Source organism: Lolium perenne, chromosome 1 (genome assembly GCF_019359855.2).
Source record: "Lolium perenne isolate Kyuss_39 chromosome 1, Kyuss_2.0, whole genome shotgun sequence".
Lineage (NCBI taxonomy): Eukaryota > Viridiplantae > Streptophyta > Magnoliopsida > Poales > Poaceae > Lolium > Lolium perenne.
This window is the reverse complement of record NC_067244.2, coordinates 166,440,392-166,454,103: the sequence shown is the minus strand read 5'-3', so window position 1 is coordinate 166,454,103 and position 13,712 is coordinate 166,440,392. Positions and strand designations below refer to the sequence as shown.

The window sequence follows — 13,712 nt, the reverse complement described above, 5'->3', positions numbered from 1 at the left end:
ATGCTTAGATGAGTTTGATAATTATATTGTTAAGCAAGAAAATTTTAATATGAGAGTACAGAATCATCTAATGGAAAATTCTCAAGCTATTAGCAATTTGCATGATATTGTGGAGAGAACCTCCAATGATGTTAAGATGCTTGTTAAACATTTTCAAATGATTCAAACTCAAATTGATCAACTCACTAAAGTGCAAAATGACTTGCTAAATAATAATTCTAAAGAGAAACATGCTTATGAAGTAACAACTAGAGGTGGTGTCTCTACCCAGGATCCTCTATATCCTGAAGGGCATCCCAAAAGAATTGAACAAGATTCTCAACGCATTGAACCTAGTGCTCCTTCTAAGAAGAAAAAGAAGAAGAAACATAAAAATGTTGTAGAATCCTCTGAACCTGTTAATGATCCTAATAGTATTTCTATTTCCGATGCTGAAACTGAAAGTGGTAATGAACATGATAATGATAATGATAATGATAAGAATGATGCTTCTGATAAAGAAGAAGTTGAAGATGAACCTGAAAAGCATGCTAAAAATAAAAAGTATACTAAAGAAGATTTTATTGCTAAGAAACATGGTAATGAAAGGGAACCTTGGGTACAAAAGCAAATGCCTTTTCCTGGTAAGAAACTAAAATCAAAGGAAGAAGAACACTATAATAAATTCTGCGATTGGATGAAACCTTTATTCTTGCAAATCCCTTTGACTGATGCTATTAAATTGCCTCCTTATTCAAAGTATATGAAAGATATTGTTACTAACAAAAGGAAAATCCCCAATGAGGAGATTTCCACTATGCTTGCTAATTACTCTTTCAATGGCAAAGTGCCAAAGAAGTTGGGCGACCCAGGTATACCTACTATTCCTTGTTCTATTAAGAATAATTATGTTAAAACTGCTCTATGTGACTTGGGAGCCGGTGTTAGTGTTATGCCTTTTTCTCTTTATTAGAGACTTTATTTAGATAAGTTGATACCTACTGATATATCTTTGCAAATGGCTGATAAATCTACTGCTATTCCTGTTGGTATATGTGAGGATGTTCCTGTTCAAGTTACTAATAACTGCTTGATATTAACTGATTTTGTTGTGTTGGAAATGCCTGAAGATGATAATATGTCTATTATTCTTGGGAGACCTTTTCTTAACACCGCAGGGGCTGTTATTGATTGCAATAAAGGAAAGGTTACTTTCAATGTTGATGATAAGGAGCATACCGTTTATTTCCCCAAGAGGATTGATAAAGTATGTGGAGTCAATACTATTTCTAATGTGAGAACTATCAAAATTAGAACTATTGATTGTCCTATATATGAGCCTAAAGAAGGATATCAAAATCTTATGATTGGATCCATATCAATACAATTCAAGGTAACATGATTGATTTGAGGTTTATTTCTTCATATGCTATGTAAAATTTATTTGGTGGCAAGACTTGATCAACCTTGCTAACAAATACTTTTTATATGCATAGAGGCGGTAAACAACATCTCTTTCTTCCTCCACTTGTTTTATTTGCTGTAGCACTTTTGATTTGCAAAGTTCCTTAGTTAATTAGAGATTTCAAAAAATTTCCTGGCCAGTAATAATAAACTTAATACCCAGAAATGTGCATTTTTCAGAGTTTTCAAAAATTCACAAAAATTATACCGTTGGTCCTATTTTTCGAAAATGCACCTGGGAGCACCTGGAGATGACCTGTGGGGCACCCCAGGGTGGCACCCCACAGGCTGGCGTGGCCAGCAAGGGGGGCGCGCCACCCTGTCGTGTGGGCCCCCCTTTACCCCACTTCAGCATCTCTTCCTCCCAGACTCTTCTCTCTCCCGAAAAAATCGACACCAGCTTTCTCTCACTCGCGTTTTTGCTCAAGAGCTCGGGATTTTTCGATCTCTTTGCTCAGCCCAGATTTCTGTCTGAAATTTGGCACATTTGCTCTCCGGTATGTGACTCCTCCGATTATCCAAGTAGAATTTTGTTTGGTTGAGTATATCTTGAATATTTTGCTACTGTAGGTAACATGTTTAGTGAGCTTGCATGCTTGTTCTAAGTTGTATAAACTAGTTTTGATGCATGATTAGTACTCTAGCAAGTTCCTATAGTAGTTCCCTTCGATTATATGTCACCAAATCAAATTTTATATTGTTTGTTGTAAAGTTTCAGAAAAGGAGGATGAAGAACTTCAACTTTGGAGAATTGTTCAAGAGAGGAACAACCAGCACCGGAAGGCCCTCAAGGACCGCCACCCGACTCAGGCGATCCTACAATGAAGATATCATCGCACCAAGCTTCGCGCCCGAAGAAGACAATGGGGCTCCTAATGCTTCGTCCTTCCCATGTTATGATTTTCTGAGAAATGCAGGGATATTGGATGATTTCTTCACCCTTGTCAACAGGGCGGGCTTAGCCACCTACGTGGGAGATGAAAGGGAGCAATACTACATGCTCACCAAAATCTTCGTCGAGAGCTTCAAGTTCCACAACAAGCAATATGGGCCGATAGTTGCATTCAAGATCTATGGTAATCCTATTACTATGGAATTGGAAGAATTTTGTGTTGCATTGGATATTGCCCCTGTAGGTACAGCAAGGAGGATTGATGACAACCCCCGGGATCTGTTGGAGCTCTATCGAGGGATCACCGATGATGATTGTCGCACCATTCAGCGTGGCAAGATAAGAAACATCCAACTCCCCGCCATTAAGTATTTTGCCTATTACATTGCTACTAGCATTCTTGGTAGGGAGAACACTAGCAATATTTCTAGCTACCATCTTGCTTTCTTGAACGCTGCACTTACTGGACAGACACCATATCATCTTGGTTCTCTTATTGCTCGCTGCCTGTCTAACAGGGGGCCTATTTTTGGAGGAACTATTGCATTGCGCATTTTAACACATTTAAGACTTCCTCTTGATTCTAATGATGTGCCATTAACTCCTAGGAGGCTTGATATTACTGCTATGAAAAGCCATCATTTTGTTACCGCTGATTCCACTTTAGATAATATGGTCTATAGAATGTTGTTTGCTGACGGGGATGAGAAGGAAATCCCTCTTCCCCAGCAAGATTTGTTCAGCACTGACAGGGAACCATGGTCGCGCACTAAAGAGGAGGTGGAGGAAAAGATGAAGATACAAGACTTCCACCAGCAGCATGACTCCGAGGACACCGAGCCCTCCTACGACTACACCGTCACGTATCCGGGTGCTTCTTCCAGCACATACCCGGAATATGATCCATCTTCGTCGTACTACGGAGATGCTACTTCATGGCCTCGATGGGATTGAACTCCACTTAGGCCAAAAGCCTAAGCTTGGGGGGAGGTATACCGGCATCACTCATTCTTTGCATATTATGATTGCTGGATACTTGTATATACTTGTTTAGTTTGTTTGAGTGGTTTTCTAATGAGAGGAAGATGATATTTTGGAAAGTGCTGCCTGAAAACAGATTCTGGACTGTTACCGAAAAAATTCTCAAAAATAGCCAGAACGATATTTTGCGAAGCCAATTTTTGTGCATGTTCCCCAGGTTGTTATCTAACTTTCATTAGTTGAACAATTTTCTATTTGAGCAGTGGAAGAATTTCTTAAAAATCGAGTACTGTACTACTGTCAAGTTTGACGAATTTCTGTTGCTTTGTGTTTATGTGACTCTTCTAGTTTGCTATTTCTTGTTTTTGCTTTGTTTCTTTCCCAAAACACAAAAAGACCAAAAATATTTCTGTTGTTTCTCTTCATCATTTGTTTGCTTTGGTTTCTTGCATTTGTTTCGCTTTATTTGCTATCGTTGTTTTTCTACAAGAAAACCCAAAAAGATTTTGCTTTGTTTGCTTGTTTCCTTTTGTTCTTGTTTCCAACTCGAAAACACCAAAAATATTTGCTGTTCTTCTTTGGTTTGTAAAGTTCATCATGAGTTCAATGGTCTTCGGTGGCTGGAGCGTGGTTTTCATTTCATATTATCCAAGCTACACAAGTGAAAGGCAATAATGACGATCTACGACAATTGGATTGTGGTGAGAGGCTGGTATGAACTCTATTTGTTTTCATTTTTGTACATATACTCATCCATGTGAGCATGCTTAGTTGGTTCATGTGAGGTATATGTCATTTGAGAAAGTCTAGTAGTTCATGATCTCTCATGTTTAGCTCCAATTTATTAATATGAGTAGCATGTCATGGATGTTTGCTTGCATTGTTTTATTCATAAGTAGGTATGGTATTGTGGTATCCTCCTCTGAATAATTCATTTATATCGACTTGGCACATGCTCACGCATGCATATGACTGAAAAAAGTCAATTAAGCCTTGATGATTTATATTGCTTCAGAGTTCTTGTATCACTTTTATGCCTCCGTTAATTTATTTTGCCGCAAGCATGATTATGACGATTCTTGCTCTCTTGATTTGTCGCTCCCGCCTATTGCTAGCCTTCACTTGTACTGAGCGGGAACGCTGCTCGTGCTTCCAAACACCTGAAAACCAAGTTGTTCCAAAGTGTCCACCATAAATACCTATGCATGGCATTTCAAACCATTCCAAGTAAATTCTCATGCGCTACCTTTAAAACCTTCAAAATGCTTCTCAATTTGTGTTAATGTTTCATAGCTCATGAGGAAGTATGTGGTGTTTAACTTTCAACCTTGTCATTTACTCTTGACGGACTTTCATTATGGACTAGTGGCACATCCGCTTATCCGATAATTTTGCAAAAAGAGCTGGCAATGGGATTCCCAGTCCCAAATTAATTAACCTAAATAGACACTCCTCCATGGTATGTGATTGTTGGACGGCACCCGAAGGATTCGGTTAGCCATGGCTTGTGTAAGCAAAGGTTGGGGGAGTGTCATCATAATAAAACTAAAATAAAAAGGCACTCCTTCATGGTATGAGATTGTTGGCAGGCACCCGAGGATTCGGTTAGCCATGGTTTGTGAAAGAAAGGTTGGAAGGAGTGCCACATAAACATAAAAATAATTCATGGGAGCCGCTCTTGGAAGTCCGGTTGGCGAGGTAGTTGGTGTACCCATTACCATTCGTTGACAACAACAAACACCTCTCAAAATAATTTTACTCCTGTTTTAGAAATGAAAAGCTCTTGCGCATGTTAATCCCTGCTTCCCTCTGCGAAGGGTCAGTCTTTTTACTTTTATGTTGTGTCTCCATCCTTTCTTTGAGCACTATCTTGAGAGCACAACTGTCATTCTTAGTATAATATGCTTGTCTCAAAATATGATTGATTGTGGTATAACTTTGATGCTTTTATCTTTGACAATCACTACTTCTAGTCTTTCTATGAACTTCAGCGGTGCCTGAGCATTTATGTTTTGCTGATCAAACATGGGCAAGCAAGATACCACTTTATCATACTCTCTTATGAACATTGCAATCCTGCTTATATACATGATTCATGATGCTTATTATTAATTGTTGGTACCTCTCCATGATTGACATAGCTGTTAGATGATCTTATTTGTATGCATCTCATTATGAACTGCCTAAGTGTTAGCCATAGCATGAGAATATATACATCATATGAGCAAATGTGTTCGTGAAAGTTCTTTTATCGCTCAGTTGTTAACTGAATTGCTTGAGGACAAGCAATAAGCTAAGCTTGGGGGGAGTTGATACGTCCAAAACGTATCTACTTTCCCGAACACTTTTGCTATTGTTTTGCCTCTAATTTGTGTATTTTGGATGCAACTAACACGGACTAACGCTGTTTTCAGCAGAATTGCTCTGGTGTCTCGTTTTTGTGCAGAAATCCAACTTTCAGGAAAATCCTCGGAATTTATGCAGAAGGTCCTATTTTCCTAGAATATTGGCGGAGCCAGAAGGGCAAGCCAGGTGGAGGCCCGAGGGCCCCACACCATAGGCCGGCGCGGCCCAGGAGGGGCCCGCGTGGCCCTATGGTGTGGCGGCCTCGGTCAGCCTCCGACGCCCTCCTTCGGACTATTTATTGCCTTCGACCTAAAAACGCATGGGAGGAAGTCGAAGTCGCCAGAAAGCCTCCAGAACGCCGCCACATCGCGAAACTCCGTCTCGGGAGCCAGAAGTCTCCGTTCTGGCACTCCGCCGGGACGGGGAATTGGAGGAGATCATCGCCATCATCACCACCGACGCCTCTCCATCAACCAGCCATGTTTCCCCCATCCATGTGTGAGTAATTCCCCCGCTGTAGGCCAAAGGGGATGGTAGGGATTGGATGAGATTGGTCATGTAATAGCATAAGATTGTTAGGGCATAGTGCCTAGTGTCCGTAATTGGTACTTTGATGATATTGTTGCAACTTGTTATGCTTAATGCTTGTCACTAGGGCCCGAGTGCCATGATCTCAGATCTGAACATGTTATTATTTCATCATGATATTCATTGTTTATGGTCTTACCTGCAAGTTGTATACACATGTCGCTGTCCGGAACCGATGGCCCCGAAGTGACAGAAATCGGGACAACCGGAGGGGATGGTAGTGATGTGAGGATCACATGTGTTCACGGAGTGTTAATGCTTTGCTCCGGTACTCTATTAAAAGGAGTACCTTAATATTTAGTAGATTCCCTTGAGGCCCGGCTGCCACCGGCTGGTAGGACAAAAGATGTTGTGCAAGTTTCTCATTGCGAGCACGTACGACTATAATTGGAACACATGCCTATTGATTGCTTTGTACTTGGACACCGTTTTATTATTATCTGCAAATGCCCTGCTATGATTGTTACATGAGTTTCTCTCATCCATGCAACGCCCGTCATCCGTCCCCGTGCCTACAGTATTTTAATCCTGCTGTTTACTATAATCACTACTGTTGTCTCTGTTACTCTGCTGCTATTATTTCACTACTGCTACTGCTATAAAACTGTTACTACTGATAAACTCTTGCGAGCAAGTCTGTTTCCAGGTGCAGCTGAATTGACAACTCCGCTGTTAAGGCTTTCAAGTATCCTTTGTCTCCCCTTGTGTCGAATCAATAAATTGGGTTATACTACCCGCGAAGACTGCTGCGATCCCCTATACTTGTGGGTCATCACACACTTGAGTCAACATTTCTTACCTAACTTACCAAGATAAAGTAAAGTTAGTCAGCTAATCCCAAACATGTAGTGCACAATTAAGTTCCTAAACAATAGATGAGTAGATCAAAGTTGGTATACAATACTTGGTAGTCCAAAGAGAGGATACAACCATAAGGGGGATATCCTATTGGAAGTTGTGTACCAACACATGTTATAATTAAAGAAAATTATCCAGACTTGTGAAACAATTGCTAGTAAGTGGTAAATATAAGTTAGATAAAGTAGTATAGACCATGATGAGTCAATCATGGGAGGTAAGGAAGAGAGATATGGATAAAATATGTTTACTTACATGGTAGAGTTGTTAATCATATATGATTCACCTGAAAATCGTTATGTGATGGACTAAAACATCATAAATACTTAGGAGGAGTACAATAATAAGTCAGGTCTTCAACAACAGAGCAAGATTTGTGTTCCAAAACCATGGGAAGTGTGCCAAGCACATCATGACCATAGGTTTATGGTAGAAACACTTGAAAGTACAGGAGCTATATTCCAATAGCTATGTGTTTAGAGTAGCTAGGTTAGAACCAAAATACATCATGTGAGGTAGTCCTCAACAGAATAGAAGTTAAGTTAATACTTCCAAAGGAAATTAGGATAACTTTAATTATCCTAGACTACTTTGTTTCAAGTTTATCTCATTGCAAATGTGCAATTAAGGTAAAGGTTGAGACAAATAGTAGAATCCCATATATACGTGCTAAGTACCACGATGTAAACCTATATTATGTGGTGTTATATACTACACATCTGATCTTGATGTTTAGGGATGTCTTACCCAACTACTACATTCAGGCATATAATGATGTGTATTATGAACACAAAGCTGAATCTTCTTGGATTTTATTGGATTTTCATTGATTGACTAGATCTATGCATGAAGTTTAACCTTGGTGTGCAAATGCATGTTGCATCATTGAGTTCTTTCTTGATGTTACAGGTCTAGAGGGTAAATGGGATCGCGTGAGGGAGAGACGAGTTACCAACCAACTGAGGAAATAGTAACGACTCATGAAGAGAGGGAGGCAAAAGAAGGTCAGGAAAGAGAAGCTAAGCGGATGGAAGAGGCATTCTCCCCCACTAGATCGTCAACATCAACCCCTGTCCTGCTTGGGCAAGAATTCTTTGAGCACATGGAAAGGATGGCTGAGGATAGAGCAGCAAACTTAGCACAACAAAATGAGTTTTTCAGTCGTTTGATACGTGAGAATAATGGAGGTATTAGAAATGGAGGGCCAAAAGGAGTGAGTCTTACGGAATTCCTACAAACCAATCCACTGACTTTTGCTACCGCACCAGAACCTATGGATGCGGATGATTGGTTGAGGGACACTGAGCGGAAATTAAAGACAGTTCGGTGTAATGATGAAGAGAAGGTTAGATATTCCACCTATCTACTATCAGGACTAGCAGCGTCATGGTGGGATAACGTGATTCTAATTCAACCTTCGGAACATGTTTTCACGTGGGACGAGTTTGAGAAGAAGTTCCGAGAAGCCCAGGTTCCTGAAAGTATCATGGAACTAAAGAGAAGAGAGTTCGAGACCTTGAAGCAGAATGACTTGTCGGTATGGAAATATCTAGTAGAGTTTGATCGTTTATCACGTTATGCAGCAGAGGATGTGAACACAGAGGAGAAAAGGATAAAAAGGTTCTTAAAAGGGATGAATCCATTCCTGAAAATGCAGTTGAATCTAACCAAATGCACAAGGTTCCACGAGCTAGTGGATACTGCAATTACTTTGGAGAATGATTATGAAGAAGTGAAGAATGAAAGAAAACGGAAGGCCAGGTTGGAAGCACAACCAATTCAGATACAACAAACTCAGTCAGAGATGAATTTCCAAACTAGAGATGAGACAATCACACCGTTTTATAGTCAAGTTCGATGCCATAACTGTGCAAGAAAAGGTCACTATGCCAAGGATTGCACGCAACAGGATATTACCTGGTTTGGATGTGGACAGCTAGGTCATATGAAATCAGAATGCCCGGATCCATATCTGGTACGAAGATCAAATGAAGCAATGAACCAATTTTCAAACCACCGGGGGAGCTCATCATCTAAGAAGTTCGAACAAGGAAGTGGATGGAGCACAAGGACGGATGCATAGGACTTTGACCATACTTGTTCTGACCCAATCAGTATGTTGAACACAGCTTCTTCATTTAGCACAATATTAGTTTTAGAATAATATCTTTAAATTGCTCAAGCTTTCATGGGCAACACACTTGTCCTGTGTAAAGTTGGAATAACCATAGTTGCATAACCAACTAACGTATCGTACTGGTATTCACAGCCATGTGGGTACACAATCAATCCAAATAGGATACCCTAGAAAAGTACAATAGAAAGCCAAGAAAAAGACATATAGCCTAACCAAGGAGCTAGTTGGTTGGGGAAGATAAACTTAGCAACCATTAGGACATCCCTAAGGGGGAGAGCGAGGGATCAGTTGGATCCAATATGAATCAATACTTTGAGCAAGATAGTTAATGAAGGTCTGAACTGAGAGAAAGTTCGATCTTATTTTTATAAGATTATCGAACACTACTTTCAGAAGGATGTCAGACCAGAAGCCGAGGTTTATACCTCGAGAAAGTAAGAAGTGGACTGTAACTTGAGAAAGTGAGTAATATTTACTCAGAAGTACTTAAACTCAAGTCAGCTAATGCTAATGAAGTTGGAAGAAGAAATACCGTAGACCAAATACAGCTCGAGAAGGCCAAAGACCGAAGGATATTGACTATACCAAAACTAAAGTCCATTTGAAAGATTCCTTTCATGGAACCTAAAGAACCCAAAATAGTTTTAGGTACCAAATCATAATCCATGATTGGATAGACTAAGTGAGTCTAAACCATTTTTAGGGAAATAAACTTTCAAGACCATATCTATGGTAAGTACCTTACAAAGTACCATTATTGCAGTTCTGGTAGTAAGGGAAAACAAAGACCTATTTACCAAATAGGATTATGTTATTAAATTAATCTTCAGTTAAGACTAGGAGCACCAGAAGAAGTCCCAATCATTGAATCTTCAATGAGAAAGGAAACAAGATTATAATATTGAAAGAAATCATGGAATTGAAGTAAGAGGCCACTGCTCAGAGACAGACACTAATGGATTCCAGGAAGAATCTAGACAAGGGATATATTCAATTATATCCAAAGAGATCACCACGGAGTTCGAGAAAAGTTGTAGACTATACAAGTCGGACCCACACTGCGGAAACATGAGAGAGTTCAAACTTCGAGGACGAAGTTTAGTTTAAGGGGGAGAGACTGTAATATCCCATGATCGGGGGTTACAAAAAAATAGAGGAAACAGATGTGTGCATTGCATTCATACATAGAAAATCCGGGGAATTTTCGCGCTTTTGTTTAAAACTGTGAAAGGGATCGAGATTTCTCTTACATCGGTGGAATTGAGTTAGTCTTCGATGTGGGTGCGATAAATTTCGACATGACCTTTCTGAACTCATGTGTTTTGGGGGAAACAATTTGAATTCAAATTCAAATATGGAAAATAGAAATTCAAATAAGAATTTGAATTGGAATTTGAGATTTAAACAAGTATATAAATATTATAGGTAAAAGTACACACATTTGATAATCCAAATGAATAAATGATTTAAACTTAATTACAAATATCATTACCCAACTATTTACAAGTCACATAAAATAAGGAATATAGACAGATTACAAAAGAATAAAAAGAATTCCTATACTAAATCTTGATCTTCCCAATCTTCCAATATTTTTCTTTTCCTGCAATAAGAGAAACAAAACAAGTAGAAGAGAGACAATTTTTGGTTAGTGATTACTCTCAGGTTTTGGCATAGAATTGCTATGCTAAACTCATCATTGAGTAGATAGTTTGGGGGCCAGATTTGTAGTATTTGTTCTAATCTTCAATTTTGGCCTCAGGCTCATGCATCATGGGCAGGGTCAATTAAACACTTGGCAATATCAAGAATAAATCCCAACTCAAGATAAGACCGACTCAGTTGAGCTGATCCACAGCTACAAAGATCTTCACAGGGAAACTTGAACCAGGAGGGTCCCACATGCAAGCAGCTCACACACATGCATGCACATAGCTGTCGGCCAAGCACAGCTCTTGGGCACCATATAAAAGTGGTGTCTCTTGCAGCACACAACTGCTTAGCTAGCACAAGATAATCCATCCAAGAACATCAATTTCTGTTCAACAGCCAAAACCACAAATCCTTCCCAGGCAACCATCTAGGAAATCAATATCAAGATCATAACTGAAGTTGCAAGGAGAACCATGGTGACAATATGAGCCCAGGAGGAGCAGGCACAATCCATGGGGGAGGTGGACGCCAAGATCAGCAACAAAGCCAGATCAACATCAAGCAAGATAAAGCTACTCTCCAACAGCAGGTATTAGGCAACAAGTTAAGCATGTCATCTTTTCTTAATTTGCATAGTCACACCAGGGGAATAAGGGGAGTATCTAAAATAAACCATCTCACTACCCTTCTACTAGGTTTTCACCTAGGAGGATAGAGAGATGGATTTCTCTCAGGATGGCATAGAAGTGCTATGCCAGTCTCATCACTGAGAAATAAAAAGGCACCAATAGTATCTGTTCATATCATAAATCATGCCTCAGCCTTTGCATCACAGGCAGGGCCAAAGAATGAAGCAACAGCATTTGTTCTTATAAATCTTTACACAACACAGCTTTCATTAACAAATCCACAATCTCCAGGAATTACTTGGGGTCCAGAAAATAAGTTCCAGGCCAACCAAGTAGCAGCAGTAGTTAACCCATCATGGGATGACTACATAATTAACTTTGCTCCACACATAATGAATCACAGACAATCAATGGATCATCTCGAATATCCAACAAAGCTATCATAAATATGCATCCAAGCCAACCATCAAGTACATCACCAATCCGCAGGCCACACTAATTTTATATGGCATAACTAAAATTATAAACAAATCCATAACTGAAACTTTCAGTTGACAGTGTAGTAAATATTCAGTTTCGTCAGTATCACAACAGCTACAGATTGCACATGTCGGGGATGAATAAATCATCCAAATTGAGGCGTTATCAATAGTACCCATCATTTATTTTGGAGGAATAAGGTTTGTCTAATGTAAGCAATACATCATTTGGTGTCTGGATGAAGAATCATCCAAACCAAGGTACCATATTAAGCCTAGTATACACATCAGGGAAGCAAGTGGATAAACTAGACAATTGTATAGCCTCAAACCAGGGACACTAGATTACCATGCAGCACTTAACCACCAATTCACGGATATATGCACAGAAGGAAAGAAGGATAGCTCACAGTGTAGTAGAGGCATAGTCGCAGCCGTCGACGCCGGGGTTGCGTCTGCGGCACCGTTCCACCGGCGTCGAGGTCGAGGATGAAGTAAGAACAGCGACAGCACCACCAGTTTATTGACGCCGGGGTTGCGTCGGCGACGCCGTCCTGCCGGCGTCGAGTCATCCACCAGTAGCCACCACCAGTTTGTCGCATAGCAGTAACAAAGCAGGGGAAGGGGTGCACATCACGACCATACTGGGAGGCTGAGAGGCAGCAGCCGCATCACATCACCACCCCACCATCGTCACACAGAGGAGATCGACGCGGGGAACCAGGAGGAGGTCAGTGGCGTCGGGGCAGTCGAGCTGGGGCTCGAGGCCAGCGACGGGGATGCAGCAAGGAGGCGATGGGGTTGGGGAAGAAGGACCACAAGGTGGCGCTAGGGCAGCAACAGCTCGCCGGAGCCTGAAGGGGCCGGTGGCGGCCAGACTAGCCGCTGATGACCGGCTAGGGTTTCGGGGTCGAGGCGACCGCTAGAGACCACAGCGGCCAAATCAACCTAGGGAAGGTGGTAGAGTTCGTCGAGGAGAGCAAAAGCCCCATCACGCCGGTGCCGGGGTTGGCCAGGAGCGGCCGGGGGCGAGCGGCGCCGCCGCGGGGGCGTGGTGGTCGCGAAGGAGAAGAGGTAGGCGGTGACCGTGTGCGTGCGTGTGTGAGAGAGAGGTGAGCGAGAGAGTGGGGGTCGGGTTGGGTTAGACCCAACCGACTTGGGCCTTTGGGCTAGGCCATTGGGCTAGGCCATTGGGCCAACCCAATAAACCATTTGGGCTATTTTATTTTATTTTAGAAAAGAAAAACCTTTTTAAACATTTAAGAAGATAAAAAGACAAACTATAAATAGAATTGAGTATCATAAAATGACCTCTATAAATAAAATAGAAAACAAATACTTAAAGTTTAAAAGAACAACAATATGAATTCCCTCTAAAATTTTAGAAGACCAAATTTTAAATCTTAAACTATTAAAACCTAAAAACTAAGGAGATAATTTCTTGTTTCAATTCTTCACATAAATAAAATATTAAAATGCCATACAAAACAACAATTGTTTCTTAATGGTTATGTTTAAACACATGAGAATCCTAATTGACCGTTACTTCAATTAAAACCCTAAACCCTAATAGTATTTATCATATTTAAGTCTTTTGAAAATAATATAGTGTTAAATCCATTATTACTTCTATCTTCAATTTAGTAATAATCTCTACCAATTATCATGTTAATAATGAAATCAAAATTTAGAAACCCTAATTCTAA

General features: G+C 40.4%; 1 protein-coding gene across 1 annotated transcript; it reads left to right on the top strand.

Annotated features, from left to right (window-relative positions):
- Positions 1–8,135: 8,135 nt before the first annotated feature.
- On the top strand, positions 8,136–9,191 carry LOC139833260 (uncharacterized). The gene has a single exon (XM_071823485.1). The coding sequence runs from the start codon at positions 8,136–8,138 to the stop codon at positions 9,189–9,191; it is 1,056 nt and encodes a 351-aa protein (XP_071679586.1).
- Positions 9,192–13,712: the final 4,521 nt, after the last annotated feature.

Coding starts and splice junctions, on each gene's coding strand:
- LOC139833260 (XM_071823485.1), top strand. CDS start 8,136: ATGGAAGAGGCATTCTCCCCCACTAGATCGTCAACATCAACCCCTGTC.